The following is a 27,988-nucleotide window of genomic DNA, read 5'->3' as shown; positions in this document are numbered from 1 at the left end:
TGTTCCTGTATGATGGAATTCAGTTGAAATTAAAGCTTTATTTTTCCAATAAATCATTTTTGAGAAGCTAGGAAATGCCTTAAATTTAGAATTCCTTTAACATTGTGTATTTATTGTACAATTCATACACAAATTACAATACCTTGAAATGCCTTTAGCTATCAATACAATCAATAGTGTGCAAATCTGTACCCTCGTATCAAACCTTTTAAGAAATAATCACTTCCGTGCTAGAGTACAGAGCACGAAACAGCAATTTCATATCCTCTCATGCTATTTACACTAATTCACATTCAAACAGACTTTTGAAATCCACTACCACCTACAAATAACTTCTTGAGCATCTTCCTTTTCAAGTATTCATCTAAATGTATTACTGAAGTATGAAATATTGCTACTACTGAACTATATTTCAGTGATCACATCCTTTTACAGTACTTTCTTACAAGGCACACATTACAGTACCTACAGCACATTAGGGTGCACTAGAGGAGCTTAATTTAAAAAGTGTATCAAATATAAAGTTTATATTTTCACTTTTTAAATATACAGTTTTTGCTTTAGTTAGTGATGTAAATGTGTGTAACAATGTTGTAGTTAACAACCTGTCTGCATTATTTTAGGGTTCATCTACACAGTAACACTATTTCAAAATAACTAGCATTATTTCAAAATAACGTAGTCCACGACTACATAACAGGCAGTTATTTTGAAATAATGTTGAAATACTGTCAATCTGGAAGATTTCTTACTCAGACTCCTGTAACCCTCATTGTATGAGGAGTCAGGGAAGTCAGAGGAAGAGTGCTCTATTTTGAACTAAGTGCTGTGTAGATGCTTCCAATTTTGAAATAAGCTATGCAATTGACATAGCTCAATTTGCATAGCTTATTTCAAGTTAAACTCTGCTGTATAGATGTACCCTTCATGAGTACATGTAAGCCCAAATCAAAGAATCAGCATTCAAAAAATAAGTTCATTTTTTTACTATTTCAAAAAAATAAACCCAACCTGAGAATTTAGTGATTTCAGATGCTTGATTGTGTCAAATATAAAATAACCTTTTAAAATTAAGTTATTTTTAATATCTTGAATGCTGGGTAGAAAGGAATATAAATTAAAATAGTTTGCGGTTAGAAATGTTACTATTTTAATAGGGATCAATAAAAACTTGTAATTCCAGCCCAGGTACTCATAGCATTTAGACCCCCCCTCTATGACAGAGTTTTAGCTTGAAACTGAGGCTTATTATGTATGGCAAATTCAACTACAATTTAATATAAGAATTTGTTGCCATTTTTATTCAATGGAGCATCTGCATGTAAGTGTATATATACAACTCTAAGTGTCAGTTCAATTTGTTAATTGCAAAAAAGAACAATTAAATTGATTCAAAGTGTCATTTTATGTATGACAGAATGCAAAGCTTGTACCTTGTGCACTTGCATGTTATTTTTTTTTATAGAGAAAAACTTATTTTGCTGCAAAAACACACACAAGTAGGTAGTGTTTTTACTGCTTTTTTCAGATTTTCAGAGCTGTACATTTGATTTGAAGCAAAATGAAGCTATTATTAAAGCAGAAGTTTCTCCTTGCTACAAAAAAGGCATATTGCACTTGTAGAAATTAAGTACAGCACCAATTTAGCTTATCACTTTTTTTTTTTTTAAAGAAGTATGCATAATGTTGTAACTTTGAAAACTCAGGAAAAATGAAGCAAAAGCATCAAGACTAAACAAAACCATGACAGATACTATACGAAGCCTTTCAGTAAAGTGACGAGGAGTCCTGTGGCACCTTATAGACTAACAGATTTATTGGAGCATAAGCTTTCATAGGCAAAGACCCACTTCATCAGATGCATGTGAGTTCTTTTCACATATGCTTAGTGCGCAAGACAATTTTTGATTGTCACGCAACAACAACAAAAAAGCTATGGAAATATATTGTTTTAACCTTTGGGTCTGTGTGGAAAGCTATTTAGTACAGCTTTGTTTTCTATGCAATTTTAGAATATCAGATAAAATAGCCTTCTAAAAAGTATACTGTGCTAGGAAAAAGGAAAGCACACACTCTGATAGGACTGGTTTCTGTGATCCCCAAGAATAGGTTACAAACAGTTTTCTATGCTAAACATTAACTCAATACATATAATTAATACATGGCAACAAATGACCAATGAGGGAAAGGGAAAAGATGCTTCTTAAATTTCAGATCTTCAGTTTAGTTATTGTGTAATCCTAACTCATGTTAGGAATCTTTATATCTGTGAGTCATCACACTGAACTGTGTGAACAAGGATTACTTATGAAGAAAAAGGATGCAAGGCAGGTCCTTCAGTAATAAAACACTGCATCTTCTATAATAAAGTTCCCCTGATAGTCTTCAAAAAGCTGGTACAGCAACACTCTTATGTTATAATTCAAATACTAATAAAAATATTCCAATAGCGCTTAATTTTGACAGAAAAGGCATTGTAAATGTAACCTTTACAAGCATTAGTGATCTAACAATTTAGATCATTTAATGAAGCTACATATTAAAAGTTAAGAATGCACCCAGAACTATTGGCTCATATATCCTGTGTTTTAAAGGAACAGTGTAGATTTAGGTTGCAGCAACCAAAGAGACATCTAAATGGCATGAAATATGGTTGAGTCGGAAAAGCAAATGTTCATGATAATGAAACCTTCAAGCACTTTAATCAGTAGTCACCAATATCATGGTCTGTGAGGCTGGCCTGCTTCATCTACCATGTTGAGTATATAGCTAACAACATCATCTTCTGTAGGTGCATCTGACACTACCCAAGAATCATTTGTCCCAGTCACTTGTAGACGGCAAATAGGACAGTTCCTGTGGCGATCACTCCTGTTTAGAAAAAACAAATAGTTGGTTAAAAAAACCAAACAAATAACTCTGTGCACACTTCTGAGATGCAAATATTACATAGCATTTTGCTTTCACTGTCAGCCTTTGCCTATTCTGTACATTAAAGATTCTACACAAGTTATTTGGACCTGGTGACTACAAGCATAACTGAAAACCCAATCATTTGAATAGTGTCTTTGTATTCAAAGTTACACAATTCTGAATGCAACAATATTCTTAAATGATTAAAATAGTATAAAAGATTGTTTTAATGACTCTCAATTTCTCATGTTAATTTAAAAATTTTTCCAGCTCTAACCATATTGAGCCTGTTTTGGAATCTAGACATCAAACTTTATTTTGACTCATACTACTATAGAGATTATGCATCTGGAACCCAGTTAACAATTCTGTCAATCACTATTGTAGAAACTAACACATTCACACAGTAGAGATACCATGCTCTGCAATGCAAATAGGCATAAATTCCTAATAGCCCAAGGCAAGTAGAAAAGTCCGATTATACCTAGGGATCCAATTTTTCAGTAAGATTCATATTGCGCGAGTAGTGTTAAAGATCATGTCCTCATCAAGAGTTTGAAATAACCACAGAGAATTAAATGTAATAGACCAAAATTAGCCATAGAGTAAACGGCCAACTCCCATTATATTACTATGGAATGGGCCCAAGAAAAGCAGAGCTGAACTTGGCTCTCTGATTTTTCTCCATGATTCTAAAGACTAGCATGTTAATCAACAGCATGACCTCAGCTCTAACCTTTGAGCAAAGGAGGCGGCTTTATGGCAATTTGTTGCTGGTATCATGTCTCGTTTGATACTATATAGTAAAATAAAAGTTAGGCATACAGTTTAAAATACTATTTAGCAAAATTTCTCAATTTAAATGCCTAAAATTATCCTTTCTACAATGTTTATTCAAAAAAAATTAATGGGCATTCCATTTTCCTTATGCTTGTAACACTCAGAAGATTGGACTTATTTTTAAAGAGAAACCGTGGGACTTCTGACCTGAACAGATCAAAAGGCCAGATTCAATGCATTTCTGCTTTTCCTCTCCTCGAACACTTCACGTGATGATCTACGACGTTTTACAAAAATAAAGAATAATATGGGCAGCACGCTACAAAAAGTTTAAGATATTTCTAGTTCTCTTGCATCAATTCAAAGTTAATAAATCCAGTTCCTCTAATTTTTAATTAACTTGCTTTAAATATAATTAGGCATTTATCATCAACTTTCACTGCTACTAGTGAATTCCCTGAATATTATAGAATATTTTTCATAACATTGCAATTGATGCTGATGTCACCTAAGGGGTAGATTAATCAATCTCTCCAAAATACTGCACTGCACTAGGGTGCTGAACAATGAGGGTTGCATTACAGAGAGAGTTTCCCTAGTGCCATGGTCACCAATGTGTTAATTGTGATCGACTGGTCGATCAGGGGGCCCGACCAGTCGATCATGAGGCGTTCGGGGCCCCTCCCATTTTCCCCCAGTCTTTTCCCGCAACACTTCTGCACCATCCACACATTGCAAATCTGTGTCCTGAGCCCATCAAGCTCCCAACCTCCCTGCCCTGAGCCCCTCACATACCCCAACCCAAAATCCTGCACCCTCACATCTACAAGCCTGTGGCTTGCTCAGTACCCCAACCCTCCACCTGACCCCAACACTCCTCAGCCTGGACCCTCCTCCCTAAGCCAGCATCCCTTCCTTCACCTCCTCCTGCATCCAAATTCCCTCCAAGAGCTTGCACCTCTCACTCCTTCCCACACCCAAATCCTTCATTCCCGCCCCAGAGTCCGCATCTCCTGTCTCAACCCAGCGAGGGTACGACTAGACTGCAGGAGTTTTTTCTGGGGTACCAGAGGTATCTCAGAAAAACTCTTCTGTATCCAGGGATGTGTTTGTTCTTCCGCTTTTTTTAGCGGAAGAGCAAACACACTCTTTCAGCAACCTCTGTTCCCCCCATTCCGTGAGGAATAAGGGGGCTTCCGAAAGAAGGAGGTTTTTCTTGACATTTGGCCCAGTCTAGACAGGCCAAATGTTGGAAAATCCTGTTCCTACAGAAGAATCGGAAAAAAAAGCGGCAGTGTAGCCATACCTTGAGAGTGTATAAGGGTCAGGGATAGCAAGTGATAGAGAGGAGGAGAACAGAGAAGGCAGGGCTTCAAGGAAGTGGTGGAGTCTTGGGGGAAGGATGGGTAGATCTTGGCTTGTTCTGACATTTAAAAAGTAATCTTGGGCATAAAAAGCTTGAGACCACTGCCCTAGTGCATTAGTTATTAAGCCTTGGAGCTTTTTCTGGTTCAAGTTGTTAATCAAATGCTTGCAAATTCTGAAGTGACCCTTGCTTTGCTGCAATCCTGGAATTTGCTCAGGGTTCCTATATGTACATCACTCAAAATATATAAAAAGTGTTGTACCATTTATCAATGCACTTCTGACAAAAGCTGTGAGCACATGGAAGAATCAAATCAGCACGTCCATCCATGCAGATGCAACATTCCTCCTCCTCAGTCAGCTGTTTAACTCTGCAGTAGAAAAAAATTGTATTAGTCAGTGAAAACAAATTCAACACTATACTTCTACCTCAAAATATTCCTTCTCTGCACATACAGACTAGTCATATTCAATAGATATAAATGCTCAGAATAGTGATAAATAAGCAGAAGGAGCTTAAACAATTTCCAGTTAGTATTTTTTCTGTTTTGTGGGTGAGGTGATAAGATCATCATCCATTATGCAACAGGTCTACGGCAACATTTTTTGCCAAAAGTTATTGTCAAAAAATTAAAGGGAACTAGAGCTTCAACAGGATTACTTTTATTATTATTGTGCCATTTTACCTCTTTTGGTCTCACAAAGGATTATACTCATCACTTTCCATACTGACAATAGAAGTCTGCGTGTTGCATCTTTTGACCAAACAAGTGACATTAAGTTTTACAGTAAGGGCAGGGACAGATTCTGGTTTCAATGGCCAAAATGCCACTATAAAGCAGATACAGCTTTTAGATTAATTAAACTTTGACTTAAGGATAACATTTTGTTTACCATCTGGAATTGTTAACAGATATTTAAAGAAAGAATCCTGCCAACTAGTAGGATCACTGACAGAATGCCTTTTCCATAACACTGCAGCTGATGCTGATGTCAGAGAACAACAGTTTAAAGATTGCCCGGGGCTGGGGAGGGGCATAAATCAATCTGTATCTTCAAAATAAAGCACTAGGATGCTGGACAATGAAGGTAACATTATAGAGAGGGATTCCCCAGTGCATTATCTAGAGTAACTGTGCCCTGGTTTGTGACCATTTAGCAAAAATGAGAGACTAACTTGGATAGTCATTTGGTTAGACATTTTGTGAACTATTTTAATATAGTTACAGTTGGCATGCCAGCTAATGTAATGGCTAGCATTTTTTTTCTGGTCCTCAACAATTCTTTCAGGGCCAGGTATATGCCTGGAATTTCCTTTCCAAATGACTGATCATCTTATATTTGTAAAGAATGTCTTCATTATTGACAACAGCCAAAGAAAGCATTTGATTTCATTTAAAAAAATGACCATAGATCTTCTAAACAATATCCCCTCCAGAATATAGAATCATAGGACAAAGCCCTTGAAAACGCACACAGCTAATTTATAAATGAGCCAGAAAGTAGAGTACTGGATACAAATGACATGAGAAGATACAAGGTTAACTAGGTCACAAATAGAAAGCCTTAAATTTTAAGGATGATATAAGCATTCTCTTATTTTTCACTGATGTTAGAGAACAAAATTTACTTTCCCATTCAAAACACATTAGATGCAACACCAGTGTGGGAAACTGTTCAACTTAAAGAGCTTAAGATGAAATTAAAAATTAAGTAGATAATATCTGCTATTTTTATTCTGTGACTTGAGGAGCTAACAAACACCTGAAAGAATGTTAGCCAAGTGAGCATTTCACACACAAAAACAGATCAGCAAGGTAGAACACTATTTGAAAGAGCTTCACTGTTTGTTTTTAGCATCTTTAGATATAGAATATAATATGATAAATTAGAAGATGCTATCTAAATTCACTCAAGCTTATTACAAATAGCATTTCAAACTCTTTACTTCCATTTGGTAGGCATATTGCCACAAGTAATTTATATCAAACATCTAATTTAAATGGACAGGAGTCCTGAGCTTTCCTTCTAAAAACATTTAAAAAAATATCAGAGGGGTAGCCGTGTTAGACGGGATCTGCAAAAGCAACAAGGAGTCCTGTAGTACCTTACAGACTAACAGACGTATTGGAGCATAAGCTTTCGTGGGAAAAGACCCACTTTGTCAGATACATGTCAATTTAAAACAATTTAAAAAACAGATTTATTTTTTCATATACTCCAGTCTTATCACTTCACAACTGAACACCAGCACAGTATATCAAGCTTCCAAAAAAGAGCCTCTTATGCCAGTTACACAAATGGGAACACATCAGTGTCCATCTGTCAGAGTGACTAAAAAAGCAGGAAAATATCTTTCCCAAATATGACAATATATTTGCTAGGCAGCATTAGTGCATCAGTAAATCAGTACTGCCCAAAAACACAAGTCTGAGTGTTCCTAAGCAAAACAAACAGGAAATTAAACAAGAGAAAAAGTGTGGCTTGCAAAACTTTCCTATTCCAGTTTAGTTTATCACTTTTTGGAAGATGACATGAAATCCCTCCTGGACCCCAATTCCCCACACTGGGCTAAGCCTGGAGTCCCTCCCACACTCCAAACCCCCTAGCCTATCCTGGTGAAAGTGAGTGAGGATGGAGCAGGGGCAGTGCATTGAAGAAGGAGCAAGAAGGAAGTGGGGCAAAGATATTTGGGTTTGAGGTAGATCTTACTTTGCTCTTAAACTGAAAAAGTGATCTTGTGGTAAATCAGGATGGTCCCTTCTAATCCTAAGGTCTAAGTCTGACAAATATTTTCATATATCTTTAAAGCAGAGAAACAGATACTGTCCATCATTACATCCAAGTAACTCCAGTATTGCATGGCTCAGTGAACTGAGCTTCAGTGTTACTAAACGCTATCCTTCACAAAAGCATCCCACATGCTGTCATGTATAATCTTCATAATATTGACTTTATCATAGATTTAAAAATGTATTTTTCCTAGTAATGCTTTCTACAGCCACACCAAAAACCACAGAAGTTTTGCCATGAAAAATTATCTGCTTAAAACATTGAAGCAAACAGTGTACAACTCCAGAAGCTTCTTATCTAGTAGCCAGAACAACTATCACAGAATCCCAAAGCGCAAGCCATATGATTAAGTAGAATGTACTAAATTTAAGGAATGCAAACTACACTACAGGCAGTCCCCGGGTTACATGGATCCGACTTACATCGGATCCCTACTTACAAATGGGGTGAGGCAACCCCGCACTAGCTGCTTTCCCCCAGCAGACCAGGGAGACGCGAAGCTAGCGCCCCCCCCCCAGCAGACCAGGCAGACGCAGAGCGGCTTCTCAGCAGACACCTCAGCTTGAGAATAAAGGACTGAGGGAAGTGAGGTGTGGGAGAATAAAACTGAGCTCTGGAGAAATGTTTGGCTAGAGTTTCCCCTACAATATGTACCAGTTCCGACTTACATACAGATTCAACTTAAGAACAAACCTACAGTCCCTATCTTGTACGTAACCCGGGGACTGCCTGTAATGGAACCATACAATACCAACAGCTCAGAGAAAGGACCAAAATATCCCCATGCCAAGAAGTCAACAAGAGAATAAGGTAGTCTTTTCCAGGCACTGATATAGCTGCACTGGTGCAAGCCCAAGTGTAAATAGGCAAAGCCACTATTTATCCTATAGAAGGTTAATTTTTCTTGAAATCAGGTTACACTTCACTAACACAAAAGAAGTGCTTCCCTATCTACATCAGGATTTTCAGGTATTCCTGCCAGTGTTTGCTTTGGGAAAGTTCCTTGTTAACAGACAAAGTTCCAGCATCCCTGTTAAGTGGTATCTAGTGACTAAGCCTAAGCTTATCAGGTAGTAAAGTCACTACTCGACTAGTTGCTTCCCCCACCCCTTGCTGCCTCTATCAGGTGGTAGGGAGGAGCAGCACCATCTCTGCGGGGAGGGGAGAAGGCAGAGGTGCAGTAGGGGAAATGTTGCAAGTGCGGACCAGTCCCTGCTTGTGCTGGGACCCAAACCTGCTGCTCTTGCAACATTTCAAAGGCAGAGAGGCGCAGCAGTTGGGACCTGGCATGGAGCAGGGACTGCTTGAGTCCCCACTCGCTCTGGGTTCCCCACCTCACCTCTGCCTTTTAAATGTAGCAAAAGCCATGGGAAGCTCTTACTACATTTAAAAGGCAGAAGCACAGCAGGGATAATGCGCATCAATAGACTAATTGAGTAGTTGATGGAAATTCCATCGACGACTCAATTTAGCTGATTAAATCAAAATTTAATATCCCTAGTGGTATCTAGGCAACATTTGTTCTCCCTTCTTAAAGCCAGAACAATGACTTTTTTTGAAAGTGCATGAGATAGTAAAATAATTTCCCATCTCATGCACTAGGAGGGTGGTTAAGCCCTGGAATGGCATTACTGAGAGAGGGAATGGAATCTCCATCCACAGAGGTTTTCAAGTCCCAGCTTGACAAACCCCTGGCTGGGCTGATTTAGTTGGGGTTTGTCCTGCTTTAGGCAGGGGGTTAGACTTGATGACCTCCTGAGGTCTCTTCCAACCCTATGATTCTATGAGGGGGTTTTTTCATACTAAATCAAGTTCTAGACAAATTTCTCCTAAATTGCTAAGCTACCACTTCTAAGTCAATTTTGAAACACTGTACTGTCTTTATTTGAAGTAATGTCCCTTTCTCTTACTCCCAAGAACTGGCATTTGCAGACTTTAAAGGTACTTAACAGGCTTAGTAACTTGTTTATAGCAAAGCTGGCAATCAGGAATTTTATAAATCATAGTTATTTCCTTGCCTGTTATTCAGAAACATGGCGTTATTTTACAGTGAATTATTCCATTTAGTAATCATTGTTTAAAACATCTCCCTACTTTACTTCAGCTTTCACATTTAACTTTAAAGGCAATACAAGCTTTACAATTAAAAAGAGTTATCAATAAGAACGTTTCAACATGAGGATAGGATGCAAGGATTCTTGCCACTACATTTACATGTTAACTATTTTGTAAATTTTAAACTAAAAGGTACTGCATGTGCTGATCTCAGTCTGTTGCTTTTCCTCCTACTTAATAAAGCAGCATGTCAACACCTATAAGCCAGTTCATATTTTTCCAGTCTTACAGGTTAAATTATGGTTAGAACTGATGACTTTCAAATGACAACAGATGGGTATTTCCACATGCCAAAATGTAAAAAGGGGAAAAGAAAATGTAAGTGGAACAAAAGCATTGTCTGTGTAAACAAACATTACTGAAAACAGTTTTGTAGACACAGCTGATTTCATTTCCTTCTGTTTCCTCACTCAGAAGATGCGACATATACTAGATTAATATTAAATATTCATTAAAAAGGCTTTCCAAACCTATTGGCTACGTCTACACTGGCCCCAAATTCCGGAAAAGGCATGCAAAGCAGGTAAGTCAGAATAGGGAAATCCGCGGGGGATTTAAATATCCCCCGCGGATTTAAATAAACACGTCCGCCGCTTTTTTTCCAGCTTGGGGGAAAGCCGGAAAAAAGCATCTAGACTGGCGCGATCCTCCGGAATGAAGCCCTTTTCCGGAGGATCTCTTATTCTTAGGAATAAGAGATCCTCCGGAAAAGGGCTTCATTCCGGAGGATCGCGCCAGTCTAGATGCTTTTTTCCGGCTTTCCCCCAAGCCGGAAAAAAAGCGGCGGACGTGTTTATTTAAATCCGCGGGGGATATTTAAATCCCCCGCGGATTTCCCTATTCTGACTTACCTGCTTTGCATGCCTTTTCCGGAATTTGGGGCCAGTGTAGACGTAGCCATTGTGTACATGTACCATGGTAATTCAGAGTCCACTACATGGATTACAAGGATTTTCCAAAAATGGTGTGGTGTGGCATCCTCGCTGTTTGGCAGACAAAATCTGCTCTACCCACATTTATCAGTAAAATTTCAGGGTGTTGGATGGTAACAGTTCAGATTAAATATGATTTTGGAGGGTGTATATAACACACACACATACACACACACACAAATATATATATATTGAACTACCTTCCCATCCATAAGCTGGCCTGGCAAGATGACAGAGATGATAGACTTGCAGCAGTCCCTTCAGAGGCACTGCTCTGTGCAAGAACTCCTGCTGCTTGACTTGTGATGTCTTTATAAAGCTGCATAAACTGATATAAGTTCATAATTCTTGAAGCTTCTACAATGCCACTTGTTTTGTTTATCTAAAGATAAAAGTTTATAAATAGATTTGTATTATGTAACAAATATGTACTTTATCTGCCATAATTTCTGAACATAGGTAGGCAAATATGATGAAATGCACTGGAAAATACAAGATTAAGTGTGAAATTTACACCAGACTAGACTAAGATACCATTAAAAGGGTTTATATCTAAAAACTTGAAGCATAAAAAAAATCTTGGACAGAAATCAATTGTTTCATTTTTAGGGCTTAGTTTAGGCTAGCCAGTATCTACGTTATACAATATAACGTATCATAACTACAATGATGGTTCTCTTGATGAAAGTCATCATGAAAATCTTGTTCTTCCTCTCACCACTCTCTATATATAAGCTAAAATTTTTTAAAAATAGCTTTATTAAAATTGTTAGCTCCAGAGAATAGTCTTGTGAGCTAGGCTAAATTAAGGAATTCAAGAGCTTTATTAAGATTCTGGATAGTGTCACAAGCTAAAGTATAAAAGAATTAAAAAACCCTAAGAATTATAAAGCATTACAAAATACGCACCATCAAGCGAGCTATATAAAAAAGCAGAACATGTAGTCTTTAAAGATACTTAAAATAATAGATTTTTATGGTCAACACAAGCTATAAGCTTTCAATCAGTGATTCCCATTTCAAAGCAAATAGCTTCTGGATGAACTAAGAACTGTTGCTCAGACTGAAGCCTGGGAACCTCAAGGGGCTCTTTATAATGTGTCCTGAAGCTCTTTGCAGCTCATGATATTAAAACACTGTGATTTAAATATTAAGCTATGTTATTATAACCAATGAGAGAGGGAGGGTCTCTCTCTCTCTCTCTCTCTCTCTCTCTCTCCAGATAATTAACACACACACACACACACACACACACACACACACACACACACAGTGTTTTTTTGTTAACAAAAAAAAAAGTGCCGGTACTAGGGTTGCCAGATGGTTTCAAAAAAAATTCGGTAAAAATTTGAGGGGGGAAAAAAAGTTCCAGGGAGAACCAGGGAGATCGGGACCAAAATGTGGTCGCGGCCCCTTTAATTGCCACGTGTCCCAAGCGGGCTTCCATCGGGTACAGCGCAAGTGCTCCCAGGGCTGGCTGGGGGCTGTGCCGGGGGATAGCGGCAAGTGCTCCCAAAAAAAGGTGACAGTACTCACAAAAAAAGCAGAGAGAGAGAGAGAGAGAGAGAGAGAGAGAGAGAGAGAAAGCGCTTGTGTAGAATGCAGAATGCAATTAAAAACTTCTGCCTTATTTTAATTTGCAGAAATTCAATTTCTAGTCATTTGAATGTGTTATGCTTTTGGTTGCTAGATTAAATAGCCTTCCAATACCAGAATCTCTTCCTCAAGTAGTTTTGTATAAGCCACAATAAAGTCATCTCTTAACTGTCTCTATGATCAGATACATGGATTAGGTTCTTAAAGATCTTACTGTAAACTGGATTTTTAATAACTCAAATTATTTTTGTAATGTTTTCCTAAATCCTGATCAATTCTTCCAATGTCTTTAAGCACCGACAGAAGAACTGGACACAATATACAAATAACAGTCCCGCTAATGCAATATACAATGGTAATTCCACTCCCTAATCCTACTTGATATTCCCCTGGAGTAGATTAGCCCTTTTAGACTCACACCAACAAGCTGATCATTCATCATTGCCTTTTAATTTTTTTCTGAGTCATCTCTACCCAGGATAAAAGAGAAGGAAGTGTGTTACCTACATTTTTTGTTCCTACATGTACAATCTTGCATTTGACTATATTAAGATTGCATTGTTTGTGCCCTGTTTATCAGAGGAGCAAAAAATCACTATGTGTAACTGACCTGTCATTTATTTACCACTCCTCCAATTTATCTGACATATGCAAACTTTAAGATTAATTATTTTATTTTTCTTGCCAAATCACTGATCAATATTACACCAAGAACAGATCACTGCAGGATCCTCACTACAAAACACCTTGCTTCAGTAATACCTCCAGCAGCAAGAACAGTTACATTCATTTAACAGTTGCTATACTGATTTAGTATATTATTACCTTTTGAATTTCAATGTCAACTTCCAGTTTTGTGGGATGAATATCAACTGCAAAACTAACAAGTCAATATTCCAAAATAGCCCTATTTGCTTTCTTAGGACAAAGCATCGAACAAGTGAGTTCACTGAGTTTCAGTATGGCACAGAGCAGTCTCACAAGAAAAAAAATTAAATTGAAGTCATACACATTTATTGCTGCACATGTGACTGTAGCTGTAAATTATATATTTTTAACAGTGTCAAGGAAACCCCTATGTTGTTCCTAAAATTAACTGCTAGCTTAACTGTCACAATGAAGTTTGATCCTGTAAGATGTAGTCATAGTTGAACTGCTACAGTCATGTGACTGTCTAATAAAAGTGATTTACCTGAATGGTTCAGCTTGCAGGATCAGGCCTAAAGTAATACCATTAAAGGTCAATTTTTTTTAAATCACTTTAAGAGTGTAGGAATTAAATTACTCAGTGGGTTGACAATGAGTGTCCTTTACTAAAATGCAACTTCTGTCAAGCTTGGGACTATAAAACTAAACTAATTTATTTTTCAGTTTGTTTCATTTTCTGTTTCTTATACATTAGAAAGATGTTCCAATGACAGGATTGCAGATACTTTAAAATCAGTCATGGAAAGATCACTGTTGATACTGACATTTTAGGCCTAACTGTTAGGTATTCCTAACATCATAGGAATACCTCAAAATATTTTTCAAATATATAGTACTGAACAATGAGATTTTTACTGAAAACCTAATTGTTCTCAGTTACCAAAAGATTAAAAAATCCTGAGTTAAAGATTCTGATAATTTTACCTTAGTACAGAGAATCCGAACCACCATCTTCCAAAGAGCAGTGGAATCAGAACCTGGCTGCACTTCAAACAGCAGATGTTTGTCCTGGCCAGAAGCCAACTTTGTGGTGCTGAAATAGAGTCACATTAATGCGACATTATGTATTAGGCAGTGCTTGGTGAATCATTTTTAAAAGGAAATTTGGAGACTGGCATCATTTACCCACCTGCTTTTAAACCTGAACAGCAATTATATCAATGCCCCAGAAATCAACAGGGCTTCCTATCTGCTTAAAATTACTCTTGGGGCATATTTACAGACTAAGGATGCTAAAATGGGTTTATTTTTGTAAACATGTAACTGCTGAAATGTTCAGCAGTTGCAAGTTTACATGGGGGGGGAAGGGGATGAGTGAGGAAGATGGCTCCCCATGAGCACTGGCTCCCAATCCCTCCACCCTGTACTTATCAGAGGCAACATTATGGAGGTAGGTGGCTCCCTGCATGTGCCAGCTACCGCAGAGCTGCTTACTTTCTCTTCCAACCCATGCTGCTGCCTGACACTTGAAGGGAGTGAGCTTGAAAGCTGACTCCCCATGTGTACTAGCTCCTACCTGCCTCCACTCCTCCGCGCTGCCGCTGCTGTATCAAAAGCAGCAGCATGGGGGATGTAGGTGGCTCTGTGGGAGCAGATGCTTGTGCCTGTTGCCAGCCCCCACCCTTGCACTGCAGCACTGGGGGAAGGAGAGCTACATTGATACCCCACAAGCACCAGTTCCGGCCTCCCCCTGCTGCTGTCTCTGATATAGGCAGGGGGGCTGCGTATAACCATGCACGTGTTCACAATCCTACTAAGGACCATAATGAGTTATGTAATTGCTAAGGATTATATACACACACTTAAATATAAATAAATGAAACATCAATAGATAATCCTCCAATTTGAGACTAATAGTAAAAAACTTGAATCTTTAAATATTTAAAGACTTGCTTTAAAGCACACTTTTAAATTGTCTATGTTTAAGAAAATTATTTAAAAGACAAATGAGGACTAATGTGATATTAATAGATTTGGCTGATTCAATAAAAATAATTTAAATCTTTGTGTGGGCTTGGAGAATTTAAGGATATATATTTGAAAGTTTAATAGGCTTATTCATAATCTAAGATATTATTCTGTACATAGTTTCTGTCCAACATGATAATGGGAAAGAATAAAGGACATGCAGCCTTACACATCATTAAGTTCAGCTACTCTCCCCAGAAACTCTTCGTAAGTCAGAAAGCCACTTTCTCGAACCAAAGATGCATGTTTTACTAATTTTTCTGGCAACTTGCTAATAACAGTGTGTGTGTGGTTTGAAATCTGTTGACCCATGATGAAGTTCTTCGGCTCAATGTTCAAGCAGAAAGGAGGCTTCAGTCATTTGTGGTGTTTCTGCTAAATACATTTTTAAAAGTTATATTAAAGGCAATAGTCACAGCTCCCTTTTGTCCCTTTCCTTTTAAGCACAGCAACCTACATACTAAGGAGTTTAGAAAAGTCACCCATTGATTACTATAGACACAGCCTTATACATTCATAATGTAACACAGGAACAAAACATAACACTTCTGTGGGTGTTAAGTTTTAAACTAGCAACTTATGAAAAGGCTTCTTGTGTTCATAAATTTTAAGAAATTGTTCCCGTTATATACAGAATTAGCACATTTACCAGGTCCTTAAGCGAGGCTCAGGGCAGAAAGATGTAGGAGGTGCAGGAGTCAGGGTTATAGAATCAGAGTGCTGGAAGAGACCTTAGGAAGTCATCAAGTCCAGCCCCCTGCCCAAGGCAGGACCAATCCCAACTAAATCAACCCTGCCAGGGCTTTGTCAAGCGGAGACTTAAAAATCTCTAGGGATGGAGATTACACCACCTCCCTAGGCAACCCATTCCAGTACTTCACCACCCTTCTAGTGAAATAGTTTTTCCTAATGTCCAACCTAGACCTCTCCCACTGTAACTTGAGACCACTGCTCCTTGTTCTGCCATCTGTCACTACTGTGAACAGCCTCTCTCCATCTTCTTTGGAACCTCCCTTCAGGAAATTGAACGCTGCTATCAAATCCCCCCTCACTCTTCTCTTCTGCAGACTAAACAAACCCAAATCCCTCAGTCTCTCCTCATAGGTCATGCACTCCGGCCCCCTAATAATTTTGGTTGCCCTCTGCTGGGCCCTCTCCAATGCATCCACATCCTTTCTGTACTGGGGGGGGGGGGGGGTCAGAACCGGACACAGTACTCCAGGTGTGGCCTCACCAGCGCTGAATAAAGGGGAATAATCACTTCTCTAGATCTGCTGGCAATGCTCCTCCTAATGTACCCTAAGATGCCATTAGCCTTCTTGGCTACAAGGGCACACTGTAGACTCATATCCAGCTTCTCATCCACTGTAATCCCCAGGTTCTTTTCTGCCAAACTACTACCTAGCCATTCAGTCCCCAGCCTGTAACAATGCTTGGGATTCTTCCATCCCAAGTGCAGGACTCTACACTTGTCCTTGTTGAAACTCATCAGATTTCTTGTGGCCCAATCCTCTAATCTGTCTAGGTCACTCTGGACCCTATCCGTGCCCTCCAGCATATCTACCTCTCCCCCTAGCTTAGTGTCATCTGTATACTTGCTGATGGTGCAATCCTCCCTTCATCTGGGTCATTAATAAAAATGTTGAACAAAACCGGTTCTAGAACAGATCCTTGGGGTACTCCGCTAGAAACCGTCTGCCAACCTGACATCGAGCCATTGACCACTGACCCTTGGGTTGAGGGGATAAAGGGATTCTGGGTGGGGAACTTTGTATGTTTGTGTGTGGTATGGGGGGGGAGGGGGAGGGACCCAAGAAGACCTAAGCTGCCTCCTACCGCCTTTTAAATTGCAGAGCTAGGTTTTGGTCCCAGCACAAGCCAGGACTGAGCTGGCTGTCTTCCCCTATAGACTAACAGATTAAAATTCTGTCAACTACCTGATTAGTAAAATAACCTAATTTAAATCCCTAATTCCAACTACATACAATTTTGAACAAGATAGTTGAAATGTGTTAGTTGAGAAAAGTACATTTTCTTCTCAGAGGTCTACTATGAGATATGCAGGTATATTATGCATTAAGGTAACAAAAATTTTAAATTAATTGTAAAATTCAGGCCAAGTTCTATTCTCAGGTTCTGTGAATTCTCCCCAAGAATTTTCACTAATATAACCTCCATTTCTCACATATAAATCTTTCCCTGCCTCCTCTATTCATTGTGTTTCCTTGTAAACCTGTTTAAATTATGAATCCTTGGGGCTGCTGCATCTCAATAGGGCTGCACAAATGGCAAAGATATGCCAATCTATTAGCATCTAATATCACAACAAAACAGTTTGGAAATTAAAGAGCTGGCATATGTGCAAAAAGTTGCCTTTTGAAACTGATTGCTTTTATATTTTCTGCATAAAGACAAAAGAACATAATCCACATTTGGTTAGAAAAATTTCAGCTGAAGAAGTTAACATATTGACTTAACAATGGTAAATTGCTTTTGAAACTACAGAACTTGGAGTGTTTCATAAGATAATTTAAAGGCCACGCTAAGACCACAAGTAATTTTCAAACTAGTCAATTTTACAACCAAGTTAAGCCATCCAGAAAATAAGGGTTTATAATGTAATTGCTGAAAGACCAAAATTATGGAGAATAGATTACTTAATAGGTATTTTCCCTCTTCAGTTACTCTGAAATTATATAGCTATGACAAGTAACAGCGTAATCAAGTCTAAGGCTTTGTCTATCAGCAGCACTTGAAAGCAGCAGTCTGGTCAAGGCGAGAGCACCGAAACAGAGCTCTCACAACACTCTAGGGCTTTGTCGACACTGCAGACAAAGTGGAAGAAATCTTTCCGTGGAAGAAATCTTGCGCAAAAGTGCATCCATACCTCAAAAGCACATCGCAAAAGCAATGTGCTTTTACTCAAGAAAGCGTCCACGCTGCATGGACACCCTTCCGCAAGAAAGTTCTGATGGCTTTTTGTGATAGGCTCTTTTTGCACAAGAAACCCCTGCTGAACTCTTGCGCAAAAAGGAGTTATGCTTTGTAGAAGGAGGTATACCTACACCGCAAAAAGCCGTCTGTTCTGTTGACTGACTGGAGACTTTCTTGTGCAAAAATGCGCTTGAGATGTGGCTGCTCCACTGGTTTTTGTGCAAAAATGTCTGTTTTTGCACAAAAACCCTGTAGTGTAGACATAGCCTAGGTCAGGGCCACTCAACTTTAGAAGCTCTGGGGGCCACAATGATACTCACAGCACATGCTGAGGGCCGCAACTTAAGCGTGGTTGCGTATATGCAAATAGCTTCTTTCACAGTGATGGGCATAAATACAAAAATTAAGGCAAGACTACACAACATACAGGCCCCATTTAAGTCAGTTCTGCTGATATTAATAAAATGCAATAATTACCCAATTTCCACCCATATGACAGCACTTTTCATGAACAATGACAGTCCAGGAATTTAATTACTAAATCACATATCAACAGAGGTCCATTATATTGCCTTTTTTGTTTTGGCTGTTGAGCCCCACATAAACCTAAACTATGTAGCCCATGGGCCATGTGTTGAGTAGCCCTGCTCTAGGTATAAGCCACCACCACAAGGGGAGTAGCTAACAGTGCCAAGAGCATGGCTCCCTGCATTGTAACTGTCCACACTGGTGCTTTACAGGGCTGTGACTTGTTGCACTTGGGTGAAGAGGGTTCTGAGCAAGAAAGTTACAGCACAGTAACTTGCCAGTATAGACAAGCCCTAAACCTATATCCTTGACTTTGCATTCCTGTTTTAAACACCCGTATTTTCTATTTGAACGGTCTGCATCAGTCACTATACAATTTAGCCCTAACACGACATTATTCAACACTCAAGTCACGCAGGCACATCTATTCCGCTCTCCGGTTACTGACTGGAGAGTGCAAGACGAACGACCGCCGCACTTTCCGCTCTGGCACACCCAGACCTGCCCGGCCATGTTTACTGTGAGTTTGCGGTGCAAACCACGGACTGTCACGCACAAGCACCATCACGTCGCTGTGCTGCTACTGCGGCTCTGCACGCTTGTCAGAGCGCTGCCCTGCCGCGCGCGGGCGCTGCCCAGGCCTAGCCGGTACGCCTCGAAGGCACGTCTGCAGCTCGTGCCACCACGCGGCCTGCGCCCCAGTGACGTCCGACCGCGGGACCAGAGCGGCTCTCCTGGCAGCCCAAGCGGCGGGTGAGCGCCCGAGCGAGGCGCGTACCCGCTGGGGGCTAATCTGAGGTTGTAGAACTCGCAGAAGTGGCCCCCACTGACCGCTACCCGGACGCCGCCACGAGCGGCTGCCAGGACGAACGGCCCGAGGCGGGGAGGAGTTCGGTCCCCGTAGCCTTTTATCCGGGCCAGCCCGCCGCGTCCGGCCCTAGCGGCGGCCTCACCACAATCGCCCGGCATCCTGTCCCCGCCGGCGGGTTGGGGGGAAGGGCTCCCCAACATCCAACCGCCAGAAATGGAACCCGGCGGCGCGCCTCGCTGACGTATTACGCGCCTTAGCAGCGGTTGCTAGGAGACCGAGAGGAAACCGCCCTTTGCCCCGCCCCCTTCTCGCCCCGCCCCTCACCTGGAGAGGAGAGGCCCCGGGCTAGTGGTGCGGTTGTCACGTGCCAGGCCTGCTCAGAGGCGGGCCCGTGGGGGCTGCACAGCAGGGGGTGTGAGGGCGAGGGAAGGTGGCTCGCCTGCTCGGAGACGCTGCCGCGGCCTTTGGCCAGAGCAGGGCACGCACGGAGCGGGAAGCCTGGCGGGGCTTCTCTATCTCCGGCTTGTGCGCCCCTGCGGAGGGGCTGGGGAGAGGGATGTGGCTGGAGGGCTCTGGCATTAAAGAAGGTGGGGCTGGATGCTTTCTTCAGCACGTGCCTCACTTTGCCCTGCTTCCTGCTGTCTTGTCCCCGGCCTGCTGTACCTGTGGCATAGCATAGCTCACCTTCACCACGCCTCAGTGACACCCCCTTCAAGCCATGCTTGTAATCTGCCCCACATCATGGCTGGCAGCAGAGAAGGGATAAAGAAAGTTACTGATTGGTATGGCTCATGTGGGCTATAATTTGTTCCTCCCTATCCAAATAGTCAGGATTTCATGATGTAACATACTATTTCCTTTTCATCCTAATACTGTGAATTCCAGACCTGTGGCTTTTTTTAAGGGTTATGTAAAAAGGAAATGTCTTTCCAAAACATGGATTTCTGTATACCAGCTTCTGAGGCAGTTCTGATGTATAGGCAGTACCCCCTCTGTGTTCTGGCTGTTTAGTGCCACCCCACTGATGAATTTTGGTCATAAAGCTATTTTGGCTAGCTGTGTGAGGGTAGACAGAGTGAAGGGACATCCTCTGATAGAGAGAACAAAGAGGCTTGCTCCTATAAGATCCTTGAAATAAGGATTGTGGCTGAAGCAAGAATCGTGACTCCCTAGGTGCTGTAGTGGTTCCTTAGAACCATTTTCAATCAGTGTATTTAAGATTAAGTTTGTGGTCACCCTTGGGGAAGATTAGAAGTCACATTGAAACTCAGTGCTGAGCTAAATTGTGTCATCTTCAGCCATTGCAGAAGATCTGGGCCTGAATGTTGGTCATGTGTGGAAGATACTAAAAGATAACTCACACCAGGGATTAATTTTTACTATGAGAGAAAGAACAGTTACAGCAGGAAATTCCAGGTGTAAAGACATTATAGAGAATCCTACAACTTGCATTGTCATAGTCCGGAAAGCTTTCACAGCTAGTGTTCTTTACTTAACGGAGTTGCTCCACCCACTATAATAAATGCCATTAAAATTATAGAAAAGAAGACCCTGTATTCCAAATAAGATTTGGCTTAGACATGTAAAGTAATGCGTATTTCCTGCAGACAGTACACACACTTCCCTCCCTCTTTCTATAAGGTTAGCAAACATCTGGAGCCTAAGTATGGGAATCCAACCCATGTTACTTTTGAATGAATAATACAAATTATCTGTTGGATTGAACCAGTCATTCTTGTAGAAAGCTCAAGTTCACTGTTATTTCTGAGACTTCTGGAGATGGTGATTAACAAGGAGCAGTATGCAATGACTGAGCTTGACCATCTTCAGTTAGATAATAAAGTTCTGAGCCTGTGTTTGGGTTCAAAAAGTCAGGCACTGGATTAAGACCTAACCAGAAGTTCCTTAATCAGCCTACAATGGATGTAAAACCATCTGTTCCTTTCATCAGAAACTGTGGACCAGGTCTTTATTTCCCATCTAACTGTATTCGAGAGCTCAGGGGGAATAGGAAGAGAGCCGGTCATTTCTGTCAGAGTGTTCAAAGGCTGCAATTCTGCTTGACCTTTATATGGGATGCAGAAGGATGGTAAAAGTCTCTTTGGCTTTGTCTACACTGCAAGATTTTTGCGCAAGAAGCTTTTTGCGAAAGAGACCTTCCACAAAAACTTCTTGCGCAAAAGCGCATCCAGATTTCAAAAGCGATGTGCTTTTGCGCAAGAAAGCATGCACACTGCATGGATTCTCTTGTGCAATGGCCATCAGAACACCTGTGCTTTTCCTGATAACCTCTTTTTGCGCAAGAAACCCCTGTGGAACGTCCACACCTGCTTTTTTGCACAAGAGCTGTAGCGCAAAAAGGAGTTATTCCTTGTGGGGAGAGGAATAACTCTACTCTGTCCTGTTGATTTACTGGGTTTTGGAGGGTTTTTTTGCCAAAAATGCACTTGAGGTGTGGACATTCCCATCAGTTTGTGCGCAAAAACAGCTGTTAGTGTAGACATAGCCTTTGTTCCTATCCTGCCACAGCAGATTTGTATATCAGCCAGGCAGAATCTTGTGTCAGGAGTTTAGGATTTGGCCCAAGGTTCTATTCTGTAGGGCTTTGTCTACACTGCAGGGTTTTTGCGCAAGAAGCCTTTTGTGCAAGAGTTCTTGCACAAAAGCTTCTTGCGCAAAAGCATGTCCACACCTCAAAGCACATCACTTTTGAGATATGCTTTTGCACAAGAGAGAGTCCACACTATTGGATGCTCTCCTGCATATATAGCCACTCAGAACCAGTTCTAGCCAGGCTAGAGGTCAACAGCCACTCTTGAGTGCTGTTGCCGGAGCCCTCCACAGATGCATGCTTAAAAGGGACCTCCCTGGACAACCACTTCTCTGTCTTTGCTTCCTGCTTGCTAGCCCCTTTAGCAAAGCTAAGCTTCAGCAGTGCCTGCTGTGTCTGCTCTGTACTTTTTTGGTGACCACACAGCTTTTGCCTATTGTGCCCTGTGCTATGGAGCAGGAGCTGCCCCATGGCATGCGGCAGACCCTAGGTCCATGCTGCACTACCTGCAGTGCCTGCCTCAAACAGCGGTCCTCTTCCAGCTGGAGGTGGACCCCAAGATATTGATCAGCCTCTGTCTGACTGCGGGTGCTCCACTCCAGCTGCCCCAGCCCACCATACCCAGAAGATTCTGGAGGCTGGAAACCAGCTCAGACTAGTGGGAACAGCTGGTTCTGGAGCAGTGGGATGACCGGTAATGGGTCCAGAACTTCTGCATGTGGAAGACCACCTTCCAGGAGCCTACTCCTGGCTCACCCCTGCCAGGAGTCTGGCTCACCCCGGCCCTCCAATGATGCAACACCCACCTGTGGCCCATCATCCCACTCCAGAAGTGAGTCGCCATCTCCCTCTGGAACCTGGCCACATTACTGCTTGGTGGCACCACCAGTTTGGAGTGGGGAAGTCCACCATTGGGGACATCCTGATGCAGGTAAGGAGATCACAGGCTACAGCCGCTTCACAGGTGGGGGAAGGGTGCTGTATAAGGGAGACAGTCAAGGCTGATTCCCCACTCTGGCACGATGAATGCAGAAGTGGGAGCCCACATAAGCAACCCCAAAACCTGATCTCTACAGGCGTTGGTACAAAAACTTCCCCCAAAATCCTAATACCCAGATTTTGGGGAATCCATTGCCACCATCAAGTGCTTTTGAACCCACAAACAGAGGTGGACACTTGAAATCAACCTCAGGGCACCCCAAGCTCTTTTCTTTAAAGAGATTGAAAAAGAGAAGAGAAAATACAAATTGCAATCTGTGATTGCTGTCCCCTCATCAGAGGCATGCAGATCCCACAGACTGATTTTCCAGGACACAGAAATGAACCAATACTAGGTTAATTAAAAAAAAAGAAAGAACTTTTATTATTAAAACAATAGTACCATTGCAAGCATAATGACTAGATGGGAAAAGTCACCAATTAATATACTCATGGGGGACCCCCACAGGCTCAGGGGGGTAATTCCCTTTTTGTAATTCCTTAATTACAAAAGAGAGGAAAACCCATTTCTAACAGCACAGACATCAGATCCAAATTCCCCAAACCAGAAAACAATACAACCTGATGGATTTATCTAGACTTTACCCTACTTACACATTATGAAGAGTCTTTTTCTTGGAGAGAAACATGTCTTCTGTCTCCCTCAGTACCTAGAGAGCAAAACTGGCTCAGACACAAAGAGGGAAAACCCCAAAATTCCTTTGTCTCAGTTTGAAATCCCTATCTGCATTTCTATTGGCTGAGCAGAGACCTGGCTAGGTACAGGGATATAGTTAACCCCTTAGTCCCCAGGCTGCTGGCCATCCCTCATGGTCATGACAGAGACCCTCAGGACAGGGGGGCTGGGGACTGTACATGGTGGACTGGAGGTGGGGGGAAAGCCCTGGCCCCGGGTTCTGGTGCCTTCTTGGCCTCACACTGGCTTGGGGAGGGGGAAGAGGGGTGGCGTGCATGGGCTCACAGGGGGGTTCCTCTAGAATGGGGGGGGGGGCCCACATCCCACTGGGAGCACACAACCCCTCTCTCATTCTCTGTATTGTGTGTTTCTCTCCTTCTGAAAGTCATCTGGGCCATCAACTCTCTCCTGCTCTGCAGAGTCATCAGCATCCACGACCTGGAGGGCACCATGGGGCCATTTTACAAACATTTATGTGGGGTGGTCAGGCAGGGCTCACAATGCCCAAGTATTTAGGAACTCAAGCCTGTGCACCCAGCTGGAAGTGGGCACCTTTTTTCCCCAACAGGAGTTTCTGGTGGGCAACCAGACTATGCCAGTGTGCATAGTGGGAGATGCAGCATACCCACTAATGCCCTGGCTAATGCGCCCCTACACCGGACAGCTGGATCACACCAAAGACATTTTTAACGCCCACCTCAACAGAGCCTGCCTCCAGGTGAAGTGCGCCTTCGGGTGTCTGAAGGGATGGTTCTGCTGCCTCCTCACCCACCTGGATGTTGGGGAGCACAATATCCCCAAGGTGGCGGCAGCCTGCTGTGTGCTCCACAACCTAGTGGAGTGCAAGGGAGAGGCCTTTCTCCGGGGGTGGGTGGCAGAGGCCACGCACGAGGGCTATGGCCATGGCTTTGAGAAGCTCTGGAAAGCTACAACTCGCCAGGCCCATCAGGCTGGGTGCACATACGGGAGGCCTTCAGGGAGAGGTTCTCTCAGGAACCACAGTGACTTTCCCAAGGGCCTCCATAACAGGGGCTTCACCCTTCCCCCTCACACCTGCTTGGTTTTCAAACAAAATGACTAATTATTTATTAAATAGAAACGAGGGTGGGCAGGGGGAGGGGAGCTGTCTGAACTGGGAGGGGGGATCAGTGAACTGGGAGGGGGATCAGTATTGGGAGGAGTGTTGGAGCAGTTTGCTGAGCATCCTTGGGTGTGGGGACGTCATTGGGCTTGGGCGTGTCTGGGGACCGCAATGGGGTGGGCTGAAGGGGCAGCTGGAGAGGGGCCAGGATTGGTGGGGGGCAGGAGGAGGGGCCATAAGAGGGGCCATAAGCATGATTGGGGGAGGAGGCATGGCCATGGGGAAGGGAGATAGCAGAGGCATGGCATGGGGAGGGAGGAGAGGCATGGCAGAGTGGGCAGACAGGTGGACCATGGGTATAGGTGACGGGGCAGGAGGGTGCAAGGGAGGAGCAGTGGCAGCAGGTGGCTGTTCCCCATGTGGGACAGGATGCCGCGCATGGTGTCGCAGCGCGCCATGAGGTTACTCCACACCTGCTGCCACCACTCAAGGTCGGCATTCAGCCTGCGTGATAAGGTGGCATGGATGTTGTGCATAAGCTCCTCCCCAGGCTTGGCTGCGGTGGCATGGCATGGCCTGGCCCTCTGTCCTGACTGGTCTGGCTGTGGAGAACACACAAGAGGGAGGGGCTGTTAGTCCTCCCTGCACACATGTTCCCTTGGCTGTGCCCTCCTCTGTGAGCAGTTACCGCAATAGTCTGCAGCCTGCAGGAGGGGGATGTCCTGGGTGCAAGGCCATGTGTGGCCTGTACAGCACACCCTGTGTCCCAGGGTCCCCAAGGTGGCCAGAGGACTGCACACACACACTGTGGCAAAGTGTAGCCAGACACAAAAACCCCATCTTGTTTTTCCACGAGCCCCATTTTGTCCCCCACCCCCCCAGAGAGCAAGAGAAAGGCAGTCAGCCTTTGATGCCCTGGGAACACAGGTTTGCTGCCTGTCCCTGACTCTACCATAAACAGAAACCAGACAGTAAATGGGCTAGCTGACGACCCGGGGCCTCCCGTCGCCCTGATGGCTAGTACCAGTAATTGACACGCCTGCACTGTCCCAGGAGAAGAATCTTCGCCCATCACATACCAGAGGTGCCCATTGTCTGCATTTTTCCCAGGTGTAAATTATGCTTTGCACCCTTCGTGGGAAACTTGGCATTCAAAGCCATTTTTCCTAATTGGCCACTTGAGCCCAGGAAGAAGCCTACATGACCCAAGGGGTATAAAAGAGGTTCAGCAGCCCACCCCATTTGAGCTCCAATCATCTATACCTGCTGGCAGGTATTGATTGTCTCCCGAGGTCTGTGGGACGCCCAACCTCGCCCTACTTCTTCCCAAGGGATTGAGAGAAAGACGCTGGCCACGCCAAGTCTGGAACGCAGGGGTGAGAATATATACCTGCTATGTGTCTATTTTGCATGCATTTAATAAGAGCTCAGAGAAGCAAAAAGGTTTCATGGTACCTGTAAGTGACTTATTAGTGTAATTTCTGTCCTGTCCTTTGTAGTGTCTGTGTTATCTGTAACACAGTAGTAGCATTTAACAACTAAGTTTACCCTGTAACAATAAAATAGTAACTGTTTAAGCTTTAACCTGACTCCTTCAGTTGCTGTAACAGAACCAAGCACAATTTAAAAGAACTTCAGCCGGTCATAAGGGACTTACTGCCCTGACCGTCGGCTGACACAAAGCAGGCAAGGGAAGTGTGTGGCCAGAGTGGGATTCCCTGATGAGTGGCAGCCTGCCCCTCCCTGGGGGGTGCACACACAGCTGCGGCTCGCTGTGGTGTGTGTGTGACTAGCTGCTTCCTTGCATGTGTAGGCATGCCCGTGTGCTATGTGCAGCACTCCAGAGCATGTCTGGGGTCGTGCCTGTGCCTTTGCGGCTAGTCTGCTTACAGCTGGCTGTGCTTCCCACCTCCCTGGGGGCAGGACTCATGTGGCCAGGCATGAGGCTGGCAGCAGGCTCCCAGGCATGTTGAGGTGCTGGCTGCTGTGGCTGTGTGCCGCACCCTCCCACTGCACATGGTTGCACGTGCCCAGACTGCAGCAGCATGTGCTGGCCGACCACCTCACGCGACACTGTGCCCCCTGCCTCCTGTGTGGCCACCTCCTCCACCCTGTGCGCATGCCAACATACCTGAAGATCCCTCCCAAGCCTCCTCAGAGGCCTGAAAGATGGCCAGGCTGGCAGGGACTGGCTCCAGGGACAGGGTGACGGTCCTGCTATCCTAGTCATCCTCCTCTTCCTCTGTTGGGGGCTGGACCTGCCCGTCTGTCTCCTCCGGGTCGGGGACAGGGTCTTCTCCAGCCCAGAGTCCACCATAATGGAGGGGGAAGAAGGTTCTCCTCCCCCCCCCCGGATGTGGTGGAGTTCTTTGTAGTAGGGGTAGGTGTGGGGTACTGCCCCTGAGCACCCCCACCACTCTGTGCCCTTACATATACCTGACGGAGCTCCTTCAACTTTGCCTGGACCTGTTGCATGGTCCAGGCAGGGTGACCTCTCTCCATCAGGGACGAGGCCATGTGGGAATAGATGGTGGCATTGTGCCTTTTTGCCTGAAGTTCCTGGAGCGACTTCTCCCTTCAAGGAGGTTCACTATTTCTGCCAATGACCAGGCTGGTATATGGCGCTTGCTGCCCCTGGGGGATGGGGGGGGGGGGGGTCCTGGGAGCCCTGTGGCTACTCCCTGGCAGGGCCAGGGGTGTCTCAGGCACCTGCTTCCTCAGCCATTTGTGCTGACAGAGAGCCACACGGCAAAGCAGCTGATTGTGGGCAAGCTTTCTGTCACAATGGCTGTGCAAGGTGCCTGTCCCTTTAAGAGGAGCCAGCAGACAGGATCAAGAGAGTTGTGATTGCCTGCTATGGAGCATCCAAGAGGCCACCTGTGTTTTTTCCTGGAGGCCAGTTCTTGTCCAAAAACCCCTCTGGAGTGTCTACACTTGCCTTTTTGTGCAAGAACTCTTGCACAAAATGGAGTTATTCCTCGTGGGGAGAGGAATAACTCTACACCAAAAAGCCTTCTCTTCTGCCAATTTACTTGTACAAAAACGCGTGTGAAGTGTGGACGCTCTGCTGGTTTTTGCACAAAAACCTTGTAGTGTAGACATAGCCTAGTTGTTCTTAGAATACCAGCAGTAGCAATATTATTTAACAATGGATAAAGGGAAGAGTACAGTAAGGATTTTATCCTTTTTTCATAACTTGGATTTTTTTCTCACCTGTTTCAGTAATTAATTTCTTATG

The 27,988-nt window shown here is 43.2% G+C and overlaps 2 protein-coding genes across 6 annotated transcripts; one reads left to right on the top strand and one right to left on the bottom strand.

Moving 5' to 3' along the window:
- Nucleotides 1-18: 18 nt before the first annotated feature.
- Nucleotides 19-19,723, bottom strand: RNF141 (ring finger protein 141). 5 transcript variants are annotated; one of them, XM_006113850.5, is made up of 6 exons: nt 19,586-19,723; nt 15,340-15,545; nt 14,127-14,235; nt 11,099-11,280; nt 5,322-5,429; nt 19-2,871 (listed from the first exon to the last, which is right to left on the bottom strand). In XM_006113850.5, the coding sequence occupies exons 2-6, from the start codon at nt 15,480-15,482 to the stop codon at nt 2,721-2,723; spliced, it is 693 nt and encodes a 230-aa protein (XP_006113912.1). In that variant the 5' UTR covers nt 15,483-15,545; nt 19,586-19,723; the 3' UTR covers nt 19-2,720. The 5 variants fall into 5 exon arrangements, with proteins under 5 accessions (XP_006113912.1, XP_006113913.1, XP_075784059.1 ...); XM_006113851.5 differs by having other exon boundaries at nt 15,340-15,542; nt 19,586-19,714; XM_075927944.2 differs by lacking the exon at nt 19,586-19,723 and adding an exon at nt 19,411-19,433 and having other exon boundaries at nt 15,340-15,542.
- LOC142829202 (uncharacterized) lies at nt 19,706-27,988 on the top strand. Its single transcript, XM_075927941.2, has 2 exons — nt 19,706-22,925; nt 24,055-27,988. Exons 1-2 carry the CDS (start codon nt 22,692-22,694, stop codon nt 24,748-24,750), a joined length of 930 nt encoding a protein of 309 aa, XP_075784056.2. The 5' UTR covers nt 19,706-22,691; the 3' UTR covers nt 24,751-27,988.

Source organism: Pelodiscus sinensis, chromosome 5 (genome assembly GCF_052426305.1).
Source record: "Pelodiscus sinensis isolate ZL-2025 chromosome 5, ASM5242630v1, whole genome shotgun sequence".
NCBI lineage: Eukaryota > Metazoa > Chordata > Testudines > Trionychidae > Pelodiscus > Pelodiscus sinensis.
This window is presented reverse-complemented; position numbering and strand designations above follow the sequence as displayed.